Genomic DNA, 26393 nt, shown 5'->3' with positions numbered 1-26393 from the left:
GAAATGTCTTCCTGAGCTCTTACTTCGTCTGCCTTTTGCACAATATGTCCTCAAACAATAGATAGTAAATAGCTCTCCTTGCAATTTAATAGGCGCAGGTCAACTAACGCGATTGCTTGTCATGCGATACAGCATGAATAATACACGGTGCCAAGGACCACAACAATTTATGGGAAACTTTTGATCAGGCACTGACTTATTTGGTCCCAACTTTCAAAAACCGAATCCATACACTGGTCTATTTTCTCAGAGGTTTTGCAATTAAAAAGCTCCACTTCTAAGACATAAAAGCAATCGACACAGATTTAAGGCTAAGGAAAAGATGTCACATTTTTTCAACTATTGTGAATTCATCCAGTCAATACTTCTTAGCTAAATTGTTCGAAGCATATACTGTACATATACAGTGCCTTGCAAAAGTATTCGGCCCCCTTGAATCTTGCAACCTTTCACCACATTTCAGGCTTCAATTCAAACATAAAGATATGATTTTTTTTGTCAAGAATCAACAAGTGGGACACAATCGTGAAGTGGAACAACATTTATTGGATAATTTAAACTTTTTTAACAAATATCAACCAACGAACTAACTAACTAAATATATAAATAAAAAATAAATAAATAAAGTAACAATATAATGTACAATGGAGCTAACGGTATAGATACAGTGTATAAAAATGCAGATTTTAAAAAAATGACATTCAGTTTTGGTTGAGACTGTCAGAGAGGTCTTAATTTACAATGTCTTTATGTGACAGGTTTATGCAACATTTACAGCTTTTTGCCCAATTTCACAGTTCTACACCTACGATTGATTTATTGTGCACTCAAATGGGAAATGACAAGGTCTCTTTGACGATGCGAACTTTATCACCCAAAAAAAAAAATGTTTGGTTGGGTTTCCTACAATGTGATTATTCTTAAAATATGCAATGTTTATTAGATTTAGGTCTCATTATTGGCTACAAAATAGCGTAAAATATGCCACGCCGTGAGTTGAAGGAGCCCTCCAAGTGTACATCAACCACCTTAACATCATCCGTAAGTGGACATGTGGCAGTACAAGTGATCTCATTATAACGCCTAAACCACAATTTAGACGTACTTTTAGAGAGCCTCAAATGTAGTCTACTTATGGACACTTAATTGCCAGATGTCGGGGCATGTCGTAGATGTCACGTTTTGCAAGGTGGTGGTGGCAGACGTGGATCCCAAAAAGCAGGCAGGAGGGAGCAGGAGGTTGTGTTTGATCAATTGTATTAAAATAAAGTCAACAGGAACAACATCTAAAACATCAAAATCATTTGAACAGAAAAAAATACAAAGTATCAAAAGAAACCCAAGATTAAAAGTCCGCCAAGATTAAATAAACACATGCACTGCATACAATGCATACAATTGCATACAACAGCATACAATGACATTTAACAATTACCCGACACCGAATGGTGGTGCTGCGGGTCCCTTTGAGTGTCACTGATTGGAAACGACCAGCACCAGTGCAGGCGCAGGTGGGGCGGACAGCACCCCCCCGTTGGTCGCCAACCAGATCATGACAGTAGAAGGCAAAGCGCAATCTACCAAATTCACAAACACACTGAACTCAATTTGCCCCGCCACAAAAATGAAGATTGGCCTTGTATGTGAAAAACCAGCAAAAACACACTTAAATTGGAATTTGGTCAAAACTTAAAATATATGACCATGAATTTAAAGAACACACAAACACACACAGTATATTCCTTCTCATTCACACCTCAACATGACACCTAGTGCGATCAGAGGAGATAAATGTGTTCTATTTGACAACCTGTGACAGTGAGTCTATGTGAGCTGCCTGACTCATGTTTGAAGTGCAGTTAGCGGGTCTTCAAATAAACCGATCAATGAATGAAACTTCACAGAGTCGAAGGGTAGGAGCTGCTGGCACAGGATGCGAGAGCTACAGTTTCTCATCTTGGCTTTGCTACTGGAATCTTTAGACTTAAAAGCACAAGTTAGCTTCATGCTAAAAGAAATCTGATTCCAGGGCCTGCTCGGAAGATGATAAGAATAATATCTCAGATGTAGTATCAGGGACATCTCAATTCATATATCACACTTACAGGTAGTGTGAAAGCCTGGCCAGATATCCGACGCCTGCCTGTATGATGGAGAGACAGTTGCCATGGTAGCGTTGGACTTGAAGGCATCAGGCGCTTTAACCGCTTTAACTATCACTCTGCAGTGTACAGCAGTGTGTTCTTGCCAATCACACATATACAATGTTAATAAAATCACCGGTGTGCATTTGTGTCCATCACAGCTTTCTGTGGCGTTTCTGAGCCAGATTATTCTTATTCTAATCATTAAAATGTCCTTTTATTATAATAATCGTAAAATGGTCATATAGAAACCTCTCATTGCATCATTGACTTTCTGATTTTCATGCCTTGCATTTGTTCTTTCTATGGAGAGAAAATTGACAGATAGAAAAAGTTAATTGAGGCTTATGTTGAGTCCACGGAAGCATCAGGGTGCTTTAAATATCCTTTATGAAAAGTGGGGGAAAAAACAGCAAAGAGCACACACACACACACCACGATTAAAGCTTAAAACTAGGGGTGATTGTTGAAAAGTATTGTTAAAACAATATCCTCCTCCTGAATGATTTTTCTTTGCTCTTTCAGATGATTCGAATGGTCCAAGTAATTAATGCCAAGGTAGTTTTTTTTGCACCCCTTCCACCCAGTAGTAAAGATAAAGTGCTCTTTTTGGAAGGGATAAGAAGGGAGGCATTACTCTATTTGTAAGTGCGAAGTAGCGCATTCACCTGACGAAGGTGCGAGCTAATGGGTTCAGTTCCTACTCTGTCAGTGTGAACTTAGCATTGAATGAACGTCTGTCTCTATATGGGCTCTGCGAGTAGCTGTGCTCATGAACCTGAACAACATCATCAAAGTAGAAAATTGGTTGGATGGGACCTCAAAGTAAATTTCTAATCAATATTTGCTGTATTTATGCCTTAACTATGATAGAAATATGCCTCAACGTACATACACAATTGTATAACATATGTGTCATTGAAATGCAACATACTTTTTTTGAGGCAGCTTGCTAAATGGTTTCATGAGACCAATGAGCCATCTGCTCTGCATGGTCAATGCTTGACCAACAATAATGGCATCATTTTAAGAAGATATTAGGGAATCATATGAATAATTGATATTACAAGTGGGCTATTTTCCAGTATGATGGACATCACTGCAGCAAAGGGCGGTTCATTCGCACAATTAACTCATTCACTGCCATTCACTAATTTATTTGGGAATTGAAAATATAACACCCTTCCCAAATGTGTTTTTTTTTTTTTTTTTTTCTTGTTTAGATGCCAATAAAGCCATGGCCTCTGGCAATGTTTGTTCCTTTCCACAAGGGGCTGCAGTGATGAGCATTCGAGCTTATTTGGAGCGGTTTGATGTTAATTTTTTGGGGGGAAATTACTTAAATGTGGTCTATAAATACAAGTCTTAAATACAAGTTTATGACAGTTTTAGAAAACAATAAAAACAATTATGCATAATATTCACTTTTAATTGACGCTGTCCAAGAGGTATTAATGGAACAATAGATGTAGAATTGTGCTTGCAGCTTGCATCATCCAAACAAAGCATCCAAATCTTAAATGCAGGCTAATTTATTCGGGAAATTTGTTCAGGTTTTGTTTTTTCTTGTTTGGGCGCCGATAAAGCGTGGCTTCTGAAAAATGTTTGTGGGCAAAATTTCCATTTTTTTTCATGTTAGCGGTTTGTTCCAGCTTCAGCTGTTGTTGAAGTTATATAAACCATTATGTATGGATTGCATTGTATTTTTGACCGCCACCCTCATTTCAAGCATATAACTCCAGACCCATATAATTTAGTAATTAACTCATTTTTTTTCTGATGAAAGAAGAGAGTCTACGGCTTCTTACGCTGCATTCAAGTGACAATGACAAAAACCCTGTCACTGGAGTGGACACATTTTTGCACGTCTGGCAGTGAATGGATTAAGATATATGTGCTGTTTTAGGCAGTGAAACTTAGCACGTGAACACATTGCATATGCCATGCAATGGACTGGTAACCAGTCCTGGGCGTACCACATCTTTCGGTCGACTTCAGATGGGACGGGCTCCAGCTCAGCTGTGAGATGGGTAAAAAAAAGAATGTATTTGCATCTTGCATTTCCCCACACAGTTAGGGGATTCAACCCTTATCACAGGATAGATTTGTCAAAGTGGTGCGAACAAGTAAGGCGTCCCATTGAATGAAATACTTCTGTTCTTTTGATGTTTTAAGATCCTGGTTCCACCTCATCCCAAAGGAGCTCTGCAAAATGAGATGTTTGCTGTCGATAAGTTGAAGAGAGGGGAAACGCTTGTTGTTATCTGAAGGTCTCTGTGTGGACCAGGCGTTATCTTGTTCGTTTGAAACTGTCTGGGAAAAGATGAGCGTGATCTTAAATTGATTTGGCTTTCTTTTTTTAAACAGTTAAAGTTGTTGTTTTACCCGAATACAGCACTATTTAAAACCACGGCATATGTCAAAGTCAAAGTCAGCGTTATTGTCAAATATGCTAATATGCATGACACAGCACAGATGAAATTAATGTCCTCTCGGACCCAGCGTGCAACGCACTTATAATGTGGCCAAAAAAGACATACAATTGACAACAGACAATACATGTAATTTCTGAATGTAAATTGAGGTAGTGTCGAATGTAAAGTGATGTATGTAAAGTGACATAATGTAGTAATGCAAAAACAAACAACAAAAAAAGGGTTGAAGTGAGGTCTTGCAGAAAAAAAACGAGAAAGAACAAAAAAATAGAGTCCAGGATGATAGTACAGCGTGTAGCGTGTACTCAGAGTTCAGTGAGTGTGGCAGTGGGAAGGGGCGGGGGGGGGGGGGCAGCGCTGGGAGGGAGTTGAGTCTCCTGACTGCCTGGTGGCAGAAACTGTCCTTGAGCCTGCTGGTCTTGGCTCGGAGACTCCGCAGTCTCCTACCCGATGGCAGCAGGCTGAAGAGGTTGTGGGAGGGGTGGATGGGATCGCCAGCGGTCCTGATGGCTCTCCGGGTGAGGCGGGTGTTGTAAATGTCCTGAAGGGGGAGAGACACTGATGATCTTCTCAGCTGTCCTCACAATGCGCTGTCCTCACAATGCGCGGCAGAACACAGGCGCCGTACCACACGGTGATACAGCTGGTCAGGATGCTCTCTATGGCTCCCACCGTCTGAATTCACCTGATCAGACCATCAGCAGTCACCTGATCAGATTGTCTAAAGTCACCTGATCAGATTGTCAGATCATCTGAAGTCATCATCTGAAGTCACGCGATCAGAATGTGTTAAGAGCATGTTAACATTGTGTTTCATGATAGTATTGAAAACCAGTGTCAAAGTTACAGTTATGTTTACTCGCGTTTTTACTTTTACTCTCTACACTTTTCACACACGTTTTGATGAACCTTGGTTTTTGTTCAAGAGACAATAAAGCGAACATTTTGGATCAACGATGACAACCTCATCTTTTTTCTTGTTATCAATGATAAATGAAAGGCTAAAGTAAAGGAACGCTTCAGAAATCTTCATGCCTTTCTGAAGTAGCGACAAAAAGAACATAAATTGCCGCTACACAAGTTATTTCCACAAGCAGTGGTCAGAATACATCGCTGACAACAAAACACATAAGAAATACCTCAATTAAGCATGTTTCCCTTCTCACACATCCACATACTGTCTTGGTCTGGATGATAATTCTTTTCACACCTGAAAGGCATCAAGAGGGATGCTCACATTTAATTTCTTTGTTATTGGCTCTCATTCTCTCTCTCTCCGTCTCTCTCTCTCTCTCTCTCTCTCTCTCTCTCTCTCTCTCTCTCTCTCTCTCTCTCACACACACACACACACACACACACACACAAAGGTGTGATACTGTATTTCGTCCCCGTCGCACACCAGCACTATGGGGAGGCCATTCATGCTGATAGAGATATGTATGCAGCTCACATCTGTCACATGTCGCTGCCGTGGCAACACCAGCTGCCGTGGTTACGGTAGACCTACCTCTATAGTCTTTGGGGATTTGCCCATTACAGGGAAGCTGGCTACCTGAATGCATGAAGAAAGCACAATCTCTATGAGCGCGAGTTGGGCGGTGATACTGCAGCCCTGATGCAGTTTGAGTAGAGTGTAGATAAATAAAGCTAAATGCATTGGTTGTTTGTAGCAGGGATCGTTTGAGCTGATTGGACTGCAAGTGTTTTGACCTCGCTTATGTTTGCAGAGTGACAAGTAATCTAAAAGTGCAGTTACATAAATCAAACCTCTGCCTAGCAATCATGTCAAGGTCATATTATCTCCTGATTGCATTGTCATTAAAATGATTTGTGTGGGTTAGTGGTGAATGCTTTCGAGGGCAAACTAACCTCTGCCAACTACTCTAATAGAAAGTTTTGTTTTACCACATAAAAGTGATTACGAAGAGGATCTCTCAGTGCAGTATAATAGTATATATGGTGGATCTTTGATTCAAAAGCATATTAGCGAACATAAGATATCTTAACTCATTCACTGCTTGACGTGCAAAAATGTGTCCACTCCAGTGCCAGGATTTTGTCATTGTCACTCAAATTCCAGAATCCACAGAATATTTAGTTTTAGAACTACATAAACATTCAATACAGCGTTAGAAACCTTGGACTCTCTTCTTTCATCAGAAAAAAAGTTTATGTTGATTGTATTTGTCTCTAGAGTTATCTGCAATGGAAATTGGGGTGGCTGTACAAAAGGCAAATGCTGCCTTCTCGTGGAAGTAACAAAAAACATTGCCATACATCTGTTGAGGAAGTGCATTTTCCCCACCAACCCCCCCCCCCCCCAAATAGTGGTGTTAAAAATCCTGGCCCCCTCCAGCATTGACTGTAAATTGCCCTTCACTGCCCTTTCCCAGCATGAATCCCCACTTTAAATTAAAATTCTGATTTACTTACACAAAGTAGAAAAAAAGTTACAAGTTACCAATTACTATAGGTCCATCATAAATACTCGCAAGTATGCATCGAGTGTTCAAACTCTGAGGGTGTTCAGTCTCCTTCCCCATCCTTGGACACACAACTTGCACATACTTCTACTAAAACCAACATTCTAAGAGCAAGTATGTGTCGTATATTTCCATGAAACTTCGAAGCCATGACTATTTTATCTGTGGGGTTGACAGCGCCCTCAGTAAATCTTCAGTTGGTATTGGGAAGGAAGGAAATATATTCCTAAACATGGCCTATTATGGCTCTGTTTTTCCTTCTCGAAGCATTAAGTATACACAGTTCATTTTATAAACACACCTTATTTTGACTTATAGAAGATTTGAAACAGATACTGTCCTTTTAAAACACATAAGTGCAATACTGACCCACTTTGGCGAGCCGAACTCCACTACACACACACATGCACAGATGAGGTTTTATGACTGGAGTGTGTGAGTACGGGGTCAGACACACAGCAGTACAACCACATGGACACAAGCCTTAAGTGAGCACAGATGTGCTGCCAGATGTGCGTCAGAGTCCTGCGGTCACAAGTATCTGTGCATTTTTGATGCATCCAAAAACTGAAAACACACACACACACCGTTCAATTTAATCCCTCCCCCCATTGCATTTGACTGCCTCGCATTGCGCAAAACAGCTTTATGGCTACACATTCTGTGACAATTCATTCTGGGGCACAAGTGCAGCATGTTTGGATTTAAAAAATCTAAAAAAAAAAAACATGAAATTCCCACAGGAAATTTCACATATACTTTTTAATGGATCCTTGCTGAACTGTTTTTGTAAAGTATATTGAGTTTTTGTGTAAAGTGCTGAAATATTGCCTGTTATGACAGCTGTTCCAATCCTGAAGTTAATGTATCAATTTGAAAATATATTTGAGGTAAAAGAAATCACGCGGTTGCGTAAATCTGTACACCCTCTGACAAGTGGGATTTGGCTATTTTTAGAATTAACCAATCACAATCAAAACATTAAATGGGGCTCACCATACACCTGCCAGCATTTCAAGAGACTTTGATGAACACCAAATAACGTTTTGATGTTCAATGATCAAGTTGGCTTTTTTTCCCGTTTCTCGCAGCTGGAATGTTTTGTGTTAACATTGACCACTGCTTTTAACAGTTCATAATTTCAACCATGCAATATTAAGAGGTTATTCAGACTATCTTTTGGAACAAAATGTCAACATTTCAGATGCAATAAATAACTGAGATTTTGCAATCAATTTGTTTGCCTGTTTGCGCATATTCGAACATTAACTGAACAAATTATTGCAGTTGATTGATTTCAAAAGTCCATCAATCTGTGGTATAAAAGTAATAATACAATAAGACAATCAAGCGTTTGTTTGGTTTAATTGTCTCACAACAGCCCTTTGAAGGAAGACAGCTCCCATTTTTGTGATGTTCCCTGAGTGAGGGGCGACAAAAATGACTTGGACACCCCTGCGTTAGTTGCTACCCAACCAGCACAAGTGAGCAGACACACACGTAGATTAGACAAACCAAGTGAAAAATATTCAACAGCAAGTCTGATGAAGGTCATCATTAGCATACTATTAGCAGCCTTTGTGTGCGTGTGTGTGTGCGTGCGTGCTTGTGTGAATGATGATTCCTCAATGTATTCACTTCAATGAATTACAGACAGGACAGACCGACAACTGAGTGTGAGGAGACTGTTCTAAAAGTGTGGGGTCATGTGTGTTGCAGCATTCTGAGGGAATAACCTGGAATCATGTCGCCAATATTGGAAGAGGCCAACTTCTAAATAAATCATATCCAGCAAGATGCAGTAAATCACAGGTGTCAAAGTCAAGGCCCGGGGGCCGAATCTGGCCCGCCACATCATTTTTTTCAGCCCGCGAAAGTCAATCAAGCATGTCAAGTGCCATGATGCTTGCTATGGTCTGAACCAAAATTTCAAATTGTCTTATATAAATCACAATAATAGCCATTATTTTTTACTTCAAATTTGAAAACGAATTATTTATTAATTTGTTGTGTGCCTTATATGTAATATGTGGAGGGGATTAAACATTTTAATGGATTCCCCAAACTCGTAACGGCCCCCGAGAGTATATTGTGGCCCGCGGCAAGAAATGAGTTTGACACATCTGCAGTACAGTATGTGAACAGAAAAGCCCATTTACACTTTTATTTTGAAGCTGTTCCTAGTAGAGTGTCATGGCGTAACGGTTGTCTTATTTTTCAGACTGAGGCAATGCCGTCACAAACTGGAGCCACTTGCTACAGACATGAACCACTTCACAAAATCCTTAAATAACTTTCAAAATCTATACATAATTACATAAATAAAATAAAAAACCCACAAACATTGCATTCTACAACACCTATTGCCAGCATTGAGTGACAATTGCACTCGCGGCCAGCAGTGCACCAGGGAGCTGTTTGATTACTTTTCAATGTATTTTTGAGTCACTTTGCGAACAAGTCAATCAGTAAAGTCAAAGTTTGGGGGGCACTCTCTTCAAAATGCCAATGGTGTAAGGGTGGGAAGCTTCACCAAGACAGTGAAAAATAATTATACTCTAAGATATATTTGCATGGTGGGTACTTTAAACATGTATGGATTATACATAGGATTTTACGGTACTTTGCAGCAGTGTGTAGCTAGCTAGTATTAAGCTTTTTGTATTGAAATTCATTACTGTATTTTCCAGAGTATAAGGCGCACCGGATTATAAACCGCACCCCCAATGAAGAGTGTATTTTCTAACTTTTTCCATGTATAATGCGCACCGATCTATAAGCGCACCTACAGAACTTTTCCAAATACCGTATATAGTTTTCCAAATTTTCCAAATAAAAGCACACCATATTATAAGGCCCTACAAGAGAGGCTGGGGTTACACACAACATTTTCTACAGGGGAAAATGGAGTCAGTGACCGCTGACAGTAGTTGCGAGACATGTTGTGGCTGAATATTACTTCACATATAAGGCGCACCAACGTATAAGGCGCAGGGTCGTCTTTTGAAGAAAATCAAGGCTTTATGTGCACCTTATACACCTTAAAATACAGTAAATTCCGCAAATGTTCTTTATTGAGTGTCTGGTGAATGTTCACTTCATCATGTGGAGCAAGTCAAGTTTGCCCAATTTGTTTCCTCGGCTAATTAGAGCACTGCACGTTTTGCAGTCTTCCCATCAGCAGTCTGCATATGTCCGATTGTTTAAGCTGTTACCACTGTCACTGTCTTAACAAGCTCCCACAATGTTCATTACCGACTACTACTTCCTTTCTGACCCACCATTTCGATATTTTATTGCTCCCACAATGATACATAAAACATGCTTATAGGTTGCCAATTAACTCCGAGCCTGATGCGTGACCCAGCTGATTTCCTAACTGAAAGGCCTAGAGGCAAAAATGAAGCCATTGGAAACCCAGTAACTCATTGTAATTGAAAATGTTCTGTGTACAGTATATGAACAGACCGGTGTAATTAATTTGATTTCTCACAAGATGGCATGCAGCAACACATAACTCATTTGGATAACTGGGTGATAATAAAAATTTGCAATGTTGCTACACCAAATAGCCATGTGATTTTGTAAACTCTTCACTCAACGTTAGTAACTGAAAATGGGCATTGTCGATTAATTGATTGGTAAGAATTTATTGATCCGTTGCAATTGATTGTTGATTTTCTGATTGACAATGACGGAATGAACCTTTTTTTTCCTGTGACAGTCTCTAAAAATTCAAAAAGAAAGACAACTGCACCCATATGCACGATCAGACTGTGCTTTGTAATAGACTTGTGCTGGGTACGAAAATAGTCTTTGATTAACATTAGATGCATGATTTTGAAATGTGGGACAAAACCGAGTACCTGGAGCAAACCCACACATGCGTGGGGAAAACATACGAACTTTACGCACACGCACACACGGATGGATGGATGGATGGATGGATGGATGGATGGATGGATGGATGGATGGATGGATGGATGGATGGATGGACGGACGGACAGGCAGACGGACAGAAGGACAGGAAAAGCAACAAATCTTTAAGCATCAACATTTGCTCCAAATGCCCTCTGTAAGACGAGAAAGCACTAAAGGAAGCGAATCAATTTTTCGTATAGGTGATGTGATCAATGTAATTAAACGTGGAAGCACAAAAATCCAAATACCCTTGCCCCTGTGTATGTGATGGATGAACACCTCTTAATAGTCATTTGAGAGCAAACATCTGTTTGGTCCGCCCCAACTTGCGCAGATGGTCAGTGAGTGTTGGGCAAATGACTGCACCCTCTTGATTTATGAGAACAATAACCCAGATTACAAGACTACACCTAAGGTAAGGAAATGACGAGCAGGGCAATATTTCAAGGGTAAACGAATGAATAATAGCCACTTCTCAAATGTCACAGCTAATGAAGGAGCAAGTTAGGTTAGGAGCGGAGTGGAGCAACACACATTGTCCATACCTTGCTTGAATAAGGTCCCGGGATGAGAAGTTTTAATGCTTGTCTTTTTAGCTCCGTCAGCCTTGCGTTGCAGTTCTCGCACCAAATCCCCCTTTCACTGCCAGGAGAACTTCCACTGCCCGAGGCCGGCGAGCCCGTCCCAAAACCCGGAGATCCGCCAAGAGAGCCTGGAGATCCGGTGCAAATCCCCGGGGAAATGGTCCCAGGGGATACAGAGAGGGAGCTTGGTGAGGAGATCCCCGAGCCAGGAGAAGGGGTGCCCGTTGAGCTGGGCATGGAGCCGGCGCCTTCGGGTGCGGGGCGAGAGCTGGATCGGCTGCTTTCCTCGTAAGCCTTTCGGTACCACGTGTCCGGGAAAAAGGAGGCTGATTTGGTGGGGGACGTGTCGGGTATCTGTTGGACATTTAACACAGGAGTGAACTCTGTTGTATGCATATTTGCTATTGTGAGCACATTTGCTTTCCAAAATAGAAAATGTCACACAAAATAGAATTTCACATTTAAAGGGACAATAAAATTCAAAATGTTCTCCACAATAATATGATCAATGCACCTCCACGTCTATGCATGGCATTCTGATGAATATTGCAGTGGTGGAATATGAGTTAATCAAACCCATTTTTATCCATTTTAGCGGGCCACGGCATTGCGACTACTTGTGCAATTTAATGTGATCCACTACAAGTAGAAATTCTAGTAACATCTCTTAGCCCGATGTGGAGGACCACTTCAAACGCATAGCCACAGCAAGATAAATCCACATATTTATATACAGAGCTCTTGGCTCTCATTAAAGAGGGTAAAGAGGGTAAGCGTGATTAATGATGTATATATTTACCAAACCTGTTTGCATTGAAGAAATCATTTTCAATTGTTTTTTTTTTTCTTGTGCAAAGCTCAACTTTTAAAACAACAGACTGCTCATCGCCGTGTGTTATAACTTGACCAAAACTACTTCCCAAATGCTTAGGAACTTTAAATAAGCCACAAAGAGTTGGGCTATTGATGTGATAGCACAACGGTTACTCAAGTCTGTTCTAAGAGGTAAAATAAGTATCTTGAAAAGGACATTAGGGAATGTTCATGGGTGGGGGTGGGGGTTCAATACCTTGTAAACATTATTAGGTGTTAGAAGTGTGTGTATTTGTGCATGTGAGTGAATGAGTGTGTGGCTGGTTGGTGTGTGGTTCTCATTTTGTGGTTCTGATGGCATGCTAATTTAGCATTTTGCATGTGACAGTAAATGACAAGATCTCTGCCAGGGATCAGGTCATGGCAGGACACACAATTCGCAGATCGGCAACCATTCGCCTCACATGGGTTGGATGTCGATGTTTATTTGTGGATGTAAACAAATCGTCTCCTGCAGTGGAGGTGATGATATGCATTCTTAATTGGGGCATATATGCTCATCTACCCCCCCCCTCCCCCAAAAGTGAATTAACTCATTCACTGTCATTCCTGAATGTATTTGGGAATTGAAAATATAACGTGGAGCGCTATTCCCAAATTTGTTTGAGTTTTGTTTTTTCTTACAGGGGGGTGCTGTCAAAGCACTGGACAGACCTCTGGCAAAGTTTTTTTCCCTTGCACGAGGGGATACCTTTTGTACAACCGCCCCCACTTGCACCTCATATTACACCAGATTCATAGAACTTAAGAATTAACTCTTTTGTTCTGATAAGCGAAGATAGTCTAAGGCAGGGGTGTCAGTCATTTTTTGCCGCGGGCCACATTGTAGTTATGGTTTCCTCTCGAGGGCCGTTATGAATTTGGGGAACCCATTAGAATGTTTAAATCCCTTCAAATATTACATATAGAGCACACAGCAATGAATGAATAACTACAGTAAAGTCTCGTTATATCGATATTCAAGGGAGTCCGAAAAAATATCGATATAACCGGGACTATCGATATATCCGACCCTGTTTGCATGTAATTTTCTCCGTGCGTGCATAGAAATAGTATCGATATAACCAGGACTATCGATATATCCGATATCGATATAACGAGACTTTACTGTAGTTTTCAAATCTGAAGTCAAGAATAATGACTTTTATTGTGGTTGAAATCTAAATATATGAAATTTTGGCTCAGATTTTAGCAATCATCATGGAATTTAACAAGTTTGATTTGCTTTCCCGGGCCGAAAAAAATGATGTGGCGGGCAGGATTTGGCCCGCGGGCCTTGACTTTGACACCTGTGGTCTAAGGTTTTTTTTACGCTGCATTGAATGTTTATTTAATCCTAAAACTCAGTATTCTGTGGGTCCTGCAATTTGAGTGACAATGACAATAACCCTGGCACTGAAGTAGACACATTTTGCACGTCTGGCAGTAAATAAGTTTAACATATTTGGACAGCTCAATAACAAATGGCACATGGTCCCATACCAGACCACCAACTAATTATTTGGACTATTAATTTAGAGCCGTCATGTATGGGGAATCCAGAGGACCTGTCAGAAATATAGTTGTGGCTCATTTGGTCACTACTTCAAATCAAAATTCCCAACTTCCTGTGCGCTCTCGTGCCTGACACATGGCCATCAAATATTTTGGGATATCTAATGAGCCTTGCTTTTTTTGTGTGTGTGTTTTCTTTTGTCGCTTTGTGTTGTTGTGCGTCGTGTGGAATGGATAGGGATTGTTTTTCAGCATTTTTGACCACGACATTCATCAAGGAGGAGACTGTGCTGAACGGTTGCGCCTTTTCGGCAGCATGAATATGCCAGGACTATTTTTGAATGGGAGGAATATCGGTGCCATTCGACTGCCATCGGTGGACAGCTCTGGGGCCATTGTGCTTTTTTGCACCTGTAATGGGCAGCATCTTCACAGCCCCACTTTGTTCAGCGGAAAGGTCAGTGCTGTTGGACAGTCTGCGGCTGAATGGATGCATGGCTTGAGGAGCCCGCGATAAGAAGAAAGGAGTGTCAGCGCAGAGCGCCGATGCGTATTTGGAATTGTTGCGGCTTGGAATTGAAGCAGATTTATTTGGGACAGGAGATGTGAGACAATCTCATTTCGTCAATGGATGCTACAGCTGCATGTTTGCTTTCAACATTTAGCTGGTAGTCGACGTGCATGTTCCACCATGATGTCCCTGATACACTGGTGGAAAGACGTTTTGATCCGCTCCTCTTTAATCCAGAACTGCTTCATGTAACAAAGAGGGTACAGAAAGTGCTCAAGAATGAAGGACTGTGTGTCTTTGTATTGTCATGTTGTCTTTGTGCTGTCATATTATTTGTTATTTAGGTTTTTTTTGTTCTTTTGACTTCAAGACGGCGCCACGAGAGTGGCTGCCTTTCCAGCAGCTCATGTATTTTGTTTTTGTACATTTATTCCTTTCATCACTTTGCTGCTTTGAAATGTAAATTTCTCCACTGCGACACTAATAAAGGCAAATCCAATCCAATCCAATTTGTCATATGATTACATCATCAATTGATTTTTTTTCAGCGCTTCTGCTTTTCAGAGTTGTGCGTGAAGTGAGCCCATCTGAGTTTGGACGCGGAGTGGAGTGCAACCTGCACTGGCCAAGATCTCCGTAGATATATCATAGGTATATCAACTCACACATACGCACTTGTGAACAACATGGTTGCCATCAGTGGGAGCGGAAACTAAACTGACTCTAAATCCCAGACAAGCCAAGAGAATACCGACACATGCCACACATGCTACTTGAGGTCAGATTTGAACCCACAACTTTTTTAGATCCTAATCACAGCTCCTCAACGCTGTACTAATATGCCCAGAATATAAAAATACAACTAAGACTATGGGTGTCAAAATCAAGGCCCGGGGGCCAAATCTGGCCCACCAAATAATTTTATTTGGCCCGTGAAAGCAAATCAAACTTGTGAAATTTCATTATGCTTGTTAAAGTCTGAACCAAAATTTTAAATTGCACCACAGTAACAGTCATTATTTTTTCCTTCAAATTTGAAAACTAGTTATTCATTAATCTTTTGTGTGCTCCATATATAATATGTGGAGGGGATTAAACATTCTAATGGCTTCCTCAAATTTATAACGTCCCCCAAGAGGAAAATATAACTACAATTTGGCCCACAACAAAAATGAGTTTGACACCATTTAGAGGTTACATACTATTCTCTTAAAATCAAACGACAGGAGCAAGATTCAAGCCTTGAGTCTCAGAATTGTGAGACAGGCATGCTAAACGTTACCACCACGTACTGTACTCATCTATTTCATAAATTTAATACGACCCTCAGAGGATTTAATAAAAACTGAAATGGCCCCTGAGTGGAAAATGCCTTGTTTGCCTTGCCTCCGTATCTGCTTTGGATCTGAAGCCAAGTACAATTTGCACTGGATTTATACAACGTTTTTCATTCATAAATAAATACACTTGGGTGATCTTACCGTGTATTTTCTGCCCCGGCCAGCCACGGACCTCTCCTTGGACCCAGATAGTGAAGTCATGATGAAGGTGTGCAAAGGAGGGCGAAGAGGAGGGTGAAAACCGCGTGGTCGATTTCAATTAACAACAAGCCCTTGCAAAGTGCACTTGGATGCCCTCAATGTGGAGGCGACTTCACACCACTTTCAAGGTGGCAACCACTTGTCTTCCTCATTTTGTCTAAAAAATGATTCGGTGAGTTGCCTTAAAATAATCTCTCAGTAAATATCTAAATTGATCTGTTGAAGCTTTGCTTTTGTCATCCTTTTACGCACCGAGTTGAACAGGTACAACAGACCACTTCGATGGACGCACTTGGCGGACGAGCACAAATCCAGTCAGGACGAGGATTCCTCTCAAGGGGGAACGCAACGGTTCAGATCGTTTCTGTTTCTTCAAAGTGTCTCTGCGAGCAGCAGCCTCCTGTTGACTGTGCGGAGCACCGCGCTTCGTGGAAGGCGGACACTCACTGACTAAACCCCGGCGGGGCGCACATCTGGATGAGTGGGCGGGGCCGGGCTGCTCTGAAGAATTTGATCATTCTGCTATCACGTGGCGTGTTCGACAACCTTGATGATAGCACCTTGTCTAATATCGCCGATGCGTTTCCTAACTTTTAATTAGACATATTTTATATTGGATAAATCAACCGGCCCAACACCAAACAAAAAACACCACAAAAAAAGTGGGCATACAGTTCAATTATAGGTAGGGACCTTCTGCCCTGTGAAGTATGCATATTTTATAATTCTGCCTGTCAATATAATATGCATGCTTATATTGTATATTATATCGCAATGGCAGGCCGTTATTGATTAACTATGAAACCTTATTTAGTTAACCCAAGCTGTTTTTGTCAGTGAAAATTGAAAAAAATTAAACATATCTCAATAATACATTTACAATTGAAAATTTCTTGACTACAACTACCGAAAACACAAATAATCTACAAAAACATTTTTGGGGAAGTGCATTCGGATATTGTATTGATATCATGACATGAAGTGAAGCACGACCAAGCCTGGAAGTGTAAGGCGTAAGCCAAACAATTTCAAGTTGCGTAATTTTCCGAACAATTATGTGAAATCGGAAAATTAAAATAAAACAGAACACACTTGATTCTCTCTCACGAAATATTGTTTGGAAATCGCTCAAACAAAATTTAAAAATAGAATGGGATTAATGCCAAATGTTTGCAATGAATTAAAAAGAAAATTCCGGTGTTCACCAACATTATGTGTCACTTGTAGTACCGTATTCATCTGGATTTGATTGGATTAGCAATGGCACGTCGTTTGAATATTTTTATAGGAACTGAGCGAGTTTTTTTTGTCATAAATTGTAATTTAGTTCTGCTGCACCTGTATCAAGTCGTTTCAGAATTCTATTTATTTTTAACGGTTCAACACTTCTCTCTAGAGTTGAGATTGTGTCACTGCATCTTAGTATAAAAAAAATATTAACCCACACAGTGTCCTGACGCGAGGCGGACTTTGAAGGTGGTGTCAGCAATTAGCAATGTCCGTCTGACTTGGGTGTCCACGTAGAAACGTTCAGCCATACATTCAAACGTGAAGAATGATGGAATAGTACAGCTTTGATCTCTTCTATTAATACAGTACTGTTTCATGTTATGCGCACTATACGATCACATTCATAGATGAGATGAGGCCTTTATTTGTCTCACATTGGAGAAATTCCAAATTCACAGCAACACATTTATGAAAGGAAAATAAAATGAAAAAAGAATAGCACGAACAAGAAAATATAGGAGTTGCTGTAACGGCAGCCACTCTCGCAGGGCCGCCTTGAAGTCAATACAAACAAAAAATATGGAATAACACAGATGACACAGACAGTCATTCAATCTTAAACACTTTTCTGCACCCACTTTGTTGTCTGGAGCAGTTATGGATGAAAGAGGAGATGGTTGATGGTGGTGTCCTTTGAACCAGCGGATCATAGACTTCATCTTGAAAATATGCACACGTCTGCTACAAGCCACATGCAAACGTTGAAAGCAAACACGAAGCTGTGGCATCCATTGACAAAAAGAGATCGTCTCATCTCCAGTCCCACGTAATCCGCTTCAATTCAATAGACCTCTGTCGAGTCGAAATGGACGGGACGTGGTTTTCTCTGTGACATTATCATTGAAATTAAGGTGAAATATGAATGAGGTTAGATCGCCATTTGGTGGAATTCTCAATCCACAATTTTCAAATTGAAAGTGGCACTGACTCGCCACAGAAGTAATTTTTGCGAAAATTACGAAAATGCATGATAAACACCAGGTTTTTGTTGAATGGAAGCCCTCATTGTTTCATGCTGCGTCATTTTACCATGACTAATGAGGCTATTATATTCTTGCACTGAAAAAAATAACGTGACGCAATGCACTCCGAACGGCAGGGGGCGATAAAGGGTTTCTGCGAGAGAATCATAACCCGCAATGGCGCCGCGTATCTTAAATATCCGTACTCAATATAAACAGCAAACACATATTCGTGCATTTGAAGATTGTTCTTGAACATAGCAGGTTTCAACCCTAGCTTTGCGAACGTGAATCAGAAGTTTCTGCCTTGCTATGGCTCACTTGGGCACGTAATCGTGAGTAGCACTGTGCTCTGCTCGAACTTGATAGTAGCTAAAAAGGAAAATATGCGATAAAGGAAGAGATGGATCACATGCGGTAGATGTAGTACAGTATTTATTGTATTGTATTGTATTGTATGGCTGTATGTTATGCTCGCGTGGAGTATACATTGTTGCTGCTCGTTTCTTTACCGTGACAGTAAATTAACTGTCGCAATACCGCGGTGGAAAAGAAAGGTTCGTTACAATTGTTTTCCACAGTTCGTGGAACTGAAATGAAAGTTCACCCTCTTTGTCCTATCAAAGTGATTTCCACTTGAATGTCTTAGGTTAGGGTTCAACAAGTGGCAGTTGACAGTTACCGCCTGCATTTATTGAAGCTTTTTTCCTCCGTTTAACAACAATGAGAGGTAACCCTGTCATCTTGTCTTTTTGCTGTTGTTGTTTTTGTTCTGGTTAATGCCTTGTGCAAACAGTTTGAGCATTTATTCGAGAGCTTCCATAACCGACTTCAGGTTACAATAACACTAACAGTCCTCAAATTTAAGTCAATTCAGTGCAGTAGGTGCACAACTGTCTTACCGGTAATGTTTTCTCATTGGCTTACTCGCGAAATCATATCCATCCAATATCCCCTAATTTTTGTTGTTGTGCTGTGATATTTTAGGGCGACCAAGGAAAACACAAAAGGGGAAAGGTACTGTGACAGCAACACAAAAACGGAACCCTCGTCCTACTTCCCCCAAAGTCCCAGAAGAAGCGAGTCCTGTGTCAGGAAGTGATGTCTCCACCGATAGTCAGTCCAGCTTATCTTATTTACAATGCACCCCCAAAAGATGCAGGGGACGGCAAAGAAATACGCCGGAAGCTTTCTGTACGTCCACACCTTTGCGTAGCTTGTCCACTGAACAACTGCCCAACATTTCTGACACGCGCTCTGAAGAACAGGATGGGATGGATAAGGTATTTCATAATACATATTCTTGAGGCAAGATAAATTTGGCTAGTCTTTTAGTACTACATTGACATTTAAAACAATGTGGAGAAACAGTCTTCTACATTTGTGAGCCATGCCTTTTTCTGTAATTTCTGAGCTTCAGCACTGAAGGAGTGGCATTGGAGAAAGTCAGAGTAGCTATATTGAAAGAGTTCCCATAAAGGCTTCTTAAAAAATCTTATCACCTGTATGCCTAGCAGTGGTAATCATATTAAATGATGAGTGGTTGAGAGTTTTGAAAGGCGCGTTTAAATGAAATGTATTATTATTATTATTATGATTGTTGAGGTGCATTGTGGAATGGAAAAATGCTCAATTTCTTTGTTTGGACTACATTTGTCTGAAATGATGATTAAAGATCCCTGAATGTTATTATTTGCAACATGTATTGTGCCACAGAAATCAGAAATTGAATCACCATGCGACACGCCAAGGTCTCGGAACAGAAAGAGGAGCACAGTGAGCGCCCAGCCTAAACAACTTGGAAAAAAATTACCAGTGATGGAACCCAGTTCTTCCCCAGCTAAACGCCACTGTTCCAAGAACCTGGAAAAAATGACTCTCACTGCTTCATCCTCAGAACCCTCACGACCAAGATTTGAACTAGAGGAAGGTATCTATCGCAATGTTGATGTTCACACAATTGGGCTTAAGATGAGACGAGGTCATCAATCCGTCCTGTATGTTGTTTCCATAAAGGTAATTAATGCTAACTTTATCTTTTGTTATTCTTTTATCTTTTCCACGTTATCTTCTCAACCTTCAACAAGATGAGTCTTTGCTGCCGTCAGATCTGTCAACTGAATCAAGTGACCACAAAGAACAGATGCCTCCATTTTCTTTCTCAGAGGAGGAAGAGGAGGAGGAGAAAAGTGTAGATGAAGAGGAGCTGCCAAGCTTCCTGATGCAGACGAGTAAGATTTGTGCTACCAGCACTTGAAATAAACTGCATTATCTACCTTGAGAATTTAATGTCTTCCAGGACCACTGTCTATAACAGAGGGAGTTTTTGTGTGGTGCAAATTTAGACACTTCCCAACATGGCCAGCATTGGTGAGTGCAGAAATACACAAGCACATAATTTATTTGTCACAGTTCTCCTACATTATACATTAACTCATTCACTGCCGGACATGTGCAAAAATATGTACACTCCAGTGCCAGGGTTTTTGTCATTGTGACTTGAATTCCAGAACCCACTGAATATTGAGTTTTAGGACTACATAAACATTCAATGCAGGACAACCGACACCATTTTTTTGTTTCCTAACTGACATCAGGAAAATGTTTTATAGCATCTAAAATACCCAAAATACGCAGGCTAATATTTTTTGTCAAATGCAAAACACCAATAAAAATGACTTAAAGTGTCCCAAAACTACTTCAAAATGACCTCAGAAAGTTTCAGTTTCAGAAGGTCCCGCCCCACTGTTCGTGACGTCACGCCAGGGCGTCTTGCCTTGCTCGAGAATCAAAACAATGGCTTCAGATTCGGAGAAGATGCTTTCTTGTAATAAATTCATCAGGGATGAGAATTTTCCGTCAATCGGCGGATTTTGGTCTTTTTCAGACCAAAATAGACAGATAAAACTAAATAATTGTTCTCACTTTTTTGCTGTTCATTACCTGTTTCGGAAAATCATAACATTGAAATGAAAAATCAAAACAATGGCTTCAGATTCGGAGAATATGATTTCTCGTTACACATCCAGTTATGAATATGATTCAAATAGTTCTGAAGAGGAAAGCATACAAGTTTGCAATCGATTAAATAATTTTTTCCGTGTCATTTTGAGGCAAACGGGCGGGGGGGAATGTCACACCCAAAAATGGCGACCAGCTCCCATGAGGAATGAATCAGCCCGTTTCCACAGGGTGCTCAATTCCTTCCATGAAGCTTGGACGCCCTCTCCTGGCGGCTTTTGGGTGCAACATCAAGGTTTTCAGACAAACAGTACAGCAAAATACATTGACGTGATGAAGGACTGCTACAATGTGTCTTTGTCGGTCAGGGGGGGGGGGGTCCTTTCGGGACGTCACGTACGGACTTGTCACCAACTCAAAAACAAGACTTCCTGAATATTCAGCGCGAGTCTTAAAACGTAAAATATAGCTATATGCGGTGGAATCTTTGTAAAATACGCTCAGAAGTCATTTGAAGCCATTTTACAAATTATGGACACAACTTGTCTGGAGACGTCGGTTGTGCTTTAAGAACATGACTCCAAGTTCAAAGTAGAATACATGTAATGTTCAAAAAGTGTGTCGGCCAACTGCTGGAGGAAAAGGAAGTTCCTGACTGATAATTGTATTTTTCCCCCTCTTACAGGTCAAGCAAGTAAATCGTAAGGCAAAAAAGGCCAGTATTATTTTCATTGATGATCAGATCAGTCGACAAAAACGCGGGTAGAACTTTCCTACTGCTACTATCTTTTTGTTTACTCTCATTGTGTGTCAGACGCCTAATATAAAATGTCATGTTGTTTTAAGTTTTACTGTAGCTCTGAAATCCCTGAAGCCATTTGACTGCGAAGGAGCTAATGAGCTGGCGGTACGTACGTAACATTGTAATGGAAATGCATGTGATTTACATCCATCCACACTGTTAACAAATGTTTTCAACTCAATCTGCGTCATAGGCTGAAGCCAAAGAAGAATGGGCCATTCAGATGAAGTTGTCTTTGGAGCTGATAACAGACTACCGAATACGTATCGGTAACTCTTTCTATGTATCAGTTTCATTGTCATCCAAAATTCCATGGATGATATTCTAGTATAGCCTCTTCTTTTTTGCTTCTTTATAGCTTGTGGCTCGTTTTGTGGCTCCTTCCTTGAGTACTTTGATCATGGCATTAGTGAGTATACATGCACATGCGCGCACAGTAAATAATTTATAGTTTACCTACACTCACTGAATTTCATGACAGATCAGACATCTACAAAAGGCACGACAGCTAGATTAAATTCCTGTACCCATTGTGTTCAAATATGTGTTGCTTAAAATATGAAAAAAAAAATGCCACATAGATGCTGTTAGTTTGACTGAATGTAACATTTTCCTATTGTGTTGGCATGAAAGGGGGAGTTGAGTCAACAACTTTCTTAGTTAAAATGATGTTCTATCCACTCGGCCAAACCTTTTCTGATTAATAAGACATTTGTACAATATGTTCAGTTGTAGAATGGATAACCAAAATCCACCCATTTTACAAATCTCGCAGAGCAGCCATTTTTTAATGTATTTGTACTTCTTTTATTTAGCCATGATTGGTCATTAGCAGTGTCTGAAACTAATGACAAAAAGTTAGCGGACTAATCGCAAAAAAACCATTGTTGCGAAGTATAAAGGATTTTTTTTAAATTAAGGAAGTACCTACCACAAATGCTCCCTTGCTTAATTTATGGTAAATATCCCTTGCTGAAGATTTTGCTCCAGTGTCGTTAGTCGTCATGGTGCACAAGGGAATGTTTGCGTTGCATTGTCTACTAATAGCCATGTGGACTCCTCTTTCTAAGCGCCTTTCAAAACTCTCGTACACTTTGCAGTCACGGTGTAATGTACGTTTACGTTTTGTAGCGTCATACATTTTGTTAGCTTCTTGTGAAGCTTTCTTCTGGGGCTAAGGTTCAGTCAATCTACTTTGGAAAATGATATTCAAATGCACAACCTTATGACGCTCGTAAAAGTCCGAAGCACGAAACAGGCTTCTGATTGGCTGCCGTGCCGAGTATGCAAATTGCCAAACGAACGGTCGTTTGGTATTTTGCATACTCGGCACGGCAGCCAACCAGAAGCCTGCTTCGTACTTCGGACTTAACGTGACTGTAAAGTGAACCTGAGAGTTTTGAAAGGCGCTTAGAAAGAGAAGTTCATGGCTTGTAGCGGTTTGCCTGTCGCGTTTGCTTTATTGAATATAGCAAAAAAAATCTTTTTTTTTTTTTTCTTGAAGAAGTTGTCGGCCTCCCGGGCTGAGACGCTTTGAAAGTTGTACGCACAACGTAAAAGTTGTACGCCCCGGGCCTCCGGGGGCGTACACTGTCTTTAGGTTTAATTTTTCTGATATTTTTGGTTGGCAGCAATTGGCAAAATGCCCACTCCTTCAAATGGATTAAAACATGGATTTGCTACTTAATTCATATTCCACAGCCTCACAATTAATCAGAAATATGTGTTTGGATGTTTGGGATCCCACACAATGCATTACTGTCAAGAACATTTTTGACCTCCCCTTTAACTGAACAGACTTAAAGGCATAGTTGTCTGATTAAATATAGAGTAAATTTTCTGTGTTATGTTTACTTTGTCAGAAAACCATAACTGGTAGTGGCACTAAAATGGTTGGTATTCTTTTATTTGTTTTTAAATTTCCATCAAGCTATGCTAAAAACCCATGTGAAGATAAAGAGATTAGAATGTGGATGGATAGATATTGGGGGGTGGGGCTTGTCCCTCATCGGCCAAACTGTTGATTTGTCATGGCACTCATCTGTCTCATCCTCCTTTAAAAACATATGTGTCTGTGTCTTCAACCTTAATATGTCAGTATCCAAGTCTATGTAGTAAGTTAGAGTCTGAACACCGCTCAACCCCCACAGGAGGAAGCAAGAAGTCTCACATCGGTGCTTGACAGGCATGAAGCGTCATGTTGTGTGAAGTCATTATTAAATGAGAGGGGGACATGATAAAAACACATCTAGACTTTTAGTTTCAGCTCAGAAATGGAAATCATTCCATTGTGTAGGAATATTTTGTGCCTGGTTAATGCAAGTATTGCTTTAGCTGTGGTCCTTTCACTTCGTTCAGGTAATCCAGTGAGGAGCAAGTACATGCAGGGATCCTCAAAGCAACTCTCCATCGCTGATCATTTGCAGATGGGAGAAGAGGATCAGTGGGTGAATCCCAAAGAAGATTGCGAAGAGCAGCAGGAGGAGGTCAACAACTGTGCTAAGAGGCTACTACCAGACCGGACCCAAGCTGCACATAACCGTGCCAACGAAAAGCTTGTGGATTTTATAATCAAACAGCGCATGGTGGAAGGACGCCTGTTGGTATGATTTGAGTTTGGAATTTTAGCAAAACCTTCAGAGGGTTTATTTTATTTTGTGACCTTCCACAATCAGGGTTTACTGGTAGCGCCTCACTGCATTTTTTTTTTCGTGTTTGATACAAGTGACATGTTTTTTTTTTTTTTAAATGGGGATGTTTTTATAATCTTGCTACCTTCGAAACTGTGATGAGTATTTGGCAGAGGTAGCTAACACTTGAACACTGTTTCCACGCTCCCTCAGGCTGTTATTCGAGGGCAGGTGCAATCGAGGTGGCTCCGGTACTTCCAAGGATCTAACAATCGATTTTTTGGAGTGGAGACTTACCTGGAAGATAACACGCAGTTAGACAAAATGTACTCTTATCTCACCAAGCTCTACGAGACTGCTGTGCCGTTGTTGCCAGTCAAGCCTCTGGCTCAATGCATGGAGCGCATCCCATTTATTTTGGATGTGCTCCTTCCTGAGGTATGCCATCCCGCTGTAGCCTATCAGAAGTTGGAATATTTGTTGCAATATGTTAAAAAAATATTTTACAGGCGATCACGCATGCGATTGCTGGGATGGACAATATCTCTATTAAGAAGGCAGAAGAAAAATACCTGAAAGGACGTTGTTTAAGTAACAGGTAAAGGATAATCACATTTGAAATGGAAGGTAAAAAGCTCTGACTAATTTGTTTTCTTCTCTTATTGTAGGGAAATACAAGACTATGAGTTGATGATTGAGCAGCTCTGTTTGAAAAAATCCTAGCAGCTGAACACAATTTTTTTTTTTCAATTCAAACAGTGGATGGAATCATATTGAATCAATATTCTCAGAGACTTGTCTTAAGATCTGTTTTAGAAATCATTCTGAAGACAGTCTTGAAATGGTCTGGCAACAGGTTCCTTTCACAAATGCAAAATTTGTCACAGCTAATCGACACAGCCAAAGCCTATAACCTATCATGATAGTGTTTCATCCTCATGAACAATGCTGAAATTGTGAATTAGCTGCTTACCTGAAAAAAATGAATAACAGTTGACATTTATTCATTGCTTTGTTTTACATTTACACCTAATATCACCATGACTGCTCAATAAAAGCATAACATTTACCTTGAGTGATGTTTGAACTTCTAATTTATTTATAATTCCCCAAGGAGAAGGGGGGTTTCAAGAATCTCTCTTTGGACAAAATCGATAAGACCATGTTTGGAATGCGCATGAACAGAGAGAATATTGTTTCACGTCAGTGACGGTAGAAACCATTGTCGGACCAGAACATTTGTCAAAATCAAACCAAAAAATCCATACTATTGGTTTTTCGCTGTTTGTGTGTTTACAAATAGCTGACCCATCAAAAGTATTGTCAATGAGTTGCTCTCTTAGCAAAATGTTCTGAATTAGTCAACAGAATTATCTGCTGTCATACTTGTCTTGCAGCAAGCAAAAGTGGGACTTGTTGCCTATTATCTTCAATTTTCTCTTCCTACTGAGTATTGTGCGTTTCCACGCTGCACAGCAATCACCTTATCGCTGCACTCACAAAAGGGACAATAAGAGATTATCAATCAATGTGTAAGAACCAGTACCGGTGTTGGACCTGTGAGTCTCTTGGCTCAAAATAATCTTGACACAACTGTCAAAAAATATTGCTAACTACCACAGGATTGTTCAAAAGATTCAGATTTGGAAAATAAAATGATACGCATAAAAAGTAATACAGTACCTGTATACACTAATAATTTCTGAACCTCGGCTAAAATATTTGCGTTTTCCCTATGTAGTACACCCGCCAACCGAAAGAG

The 26393-nt window shown here is 40.3% G+C and overlaps 2 protein-coding genes and 1 long non-coding RNA gene across 6 annotated transcripts in view; 2 read left to right on the top strand and 1 right to left on the bottom strand.

Moving 5' to 3' along the window:
* Positions 1-16058, top strand: part of LOC148900820 (uncharacterized) — a 55528-nt gene extending 39470 nt beyond the window's left edge. Inside the window, exons 6-7 of the long non-coding RNA XR_016114507.1 lie at positions 14173-15096; positions 15950-16058. This is a non-coding gene — a long non-coding RNA (uncharacterized LOC148900820). The remainder of the gene's footprint in view (positions 1-14172; positions 15097-15949) is intronic.
* The window catches only part of kif26ba (kinesin family member 26Ba), a 77770-nt gene extending 61709 nt beyond the window's left edge, over positions 1-16061 (bottom strand). For all 3 annotated transcript variants that reach the window (XM_088992801.1, XM_088992804.1, XM_088992802.1), the window contains exons 1-2: positions 15927-16061; positions 11529-11921 (exon numbers count right to left, since the gene is read on the bottom strand). In XM_088992801.1, coding sequence (XP_088848927.1) covers positions 11529-11921; positions 15927-15986 — 453 coding nt within the window. In that variant the 5' untranslated portion in view covers positions 15987-16061. The remainder of the gene's footprint in view (positions 1-11528; positions 11922-15926) is intronic.
* A 2333-nt stretch (positions 16062-18394) lies between these two features.
* Positions 18395-25706, top strand: LOC148900818 (PWWP domain-containing DNA repair factor 3A-like). Of its 2 annotated transcripts, none has more exons than XM_088992800.1 (14): positions 18395-18795; positions 18893-18968; positions 19226-19521; positions 19955-20168; positions 20326-20469; positions 20538-20608; positions 21885-21961; positions 22046-22106; positions 22195-22270; positions 22360-22410; positions 24360-24604; positions 24845-25069; positions 25141-25229; positions 25300-25706. In XM_088992800.1, the coding sequence occupies exons 2-14, from the start codon at positions 18962-18964 to the stop codon at positions 25352-25354; spliced, it is 1611 nt and encodes a 536-aa protein (XP_088848926.1). In that variant the 5' UTR covers positions 18395-18795; positions 18893-18961; the 3' UTR covers positions 25355-25706. The 2 variants fall into 2 exon arrangements, with proteins under 2 accessions (XP_088848926.1, XP_088848925.1); XM_088992799.1 differs by having other exon boundaries at positions 18888-18968.
* The last annotated feature ends 687 nt before the right edge of the window (positions 25707-26393 follow it).

The sequence above is a fragment of the Hippocampus bargibanti genome, linkage group LG03, assembly GCF_051943395.1.
Source record: "Hippocampus bargibanti isolate YZ-2025 linkage group LG03, ASM5194339v1, whole genome shotgun sequence".
NCBI classification, from domain to species: Eukaryota; Metazoa; Chordata; class Actinopteri; order Syngnathiformes; family Syngnathidae; genus Hippocampus; species Hippocampus bargibanti.
The sequence above is the reverse complement of the archived record's forward strand: the minus strand, read 5'-3'. Positions and strand labels throughout refer to the sequence as shown.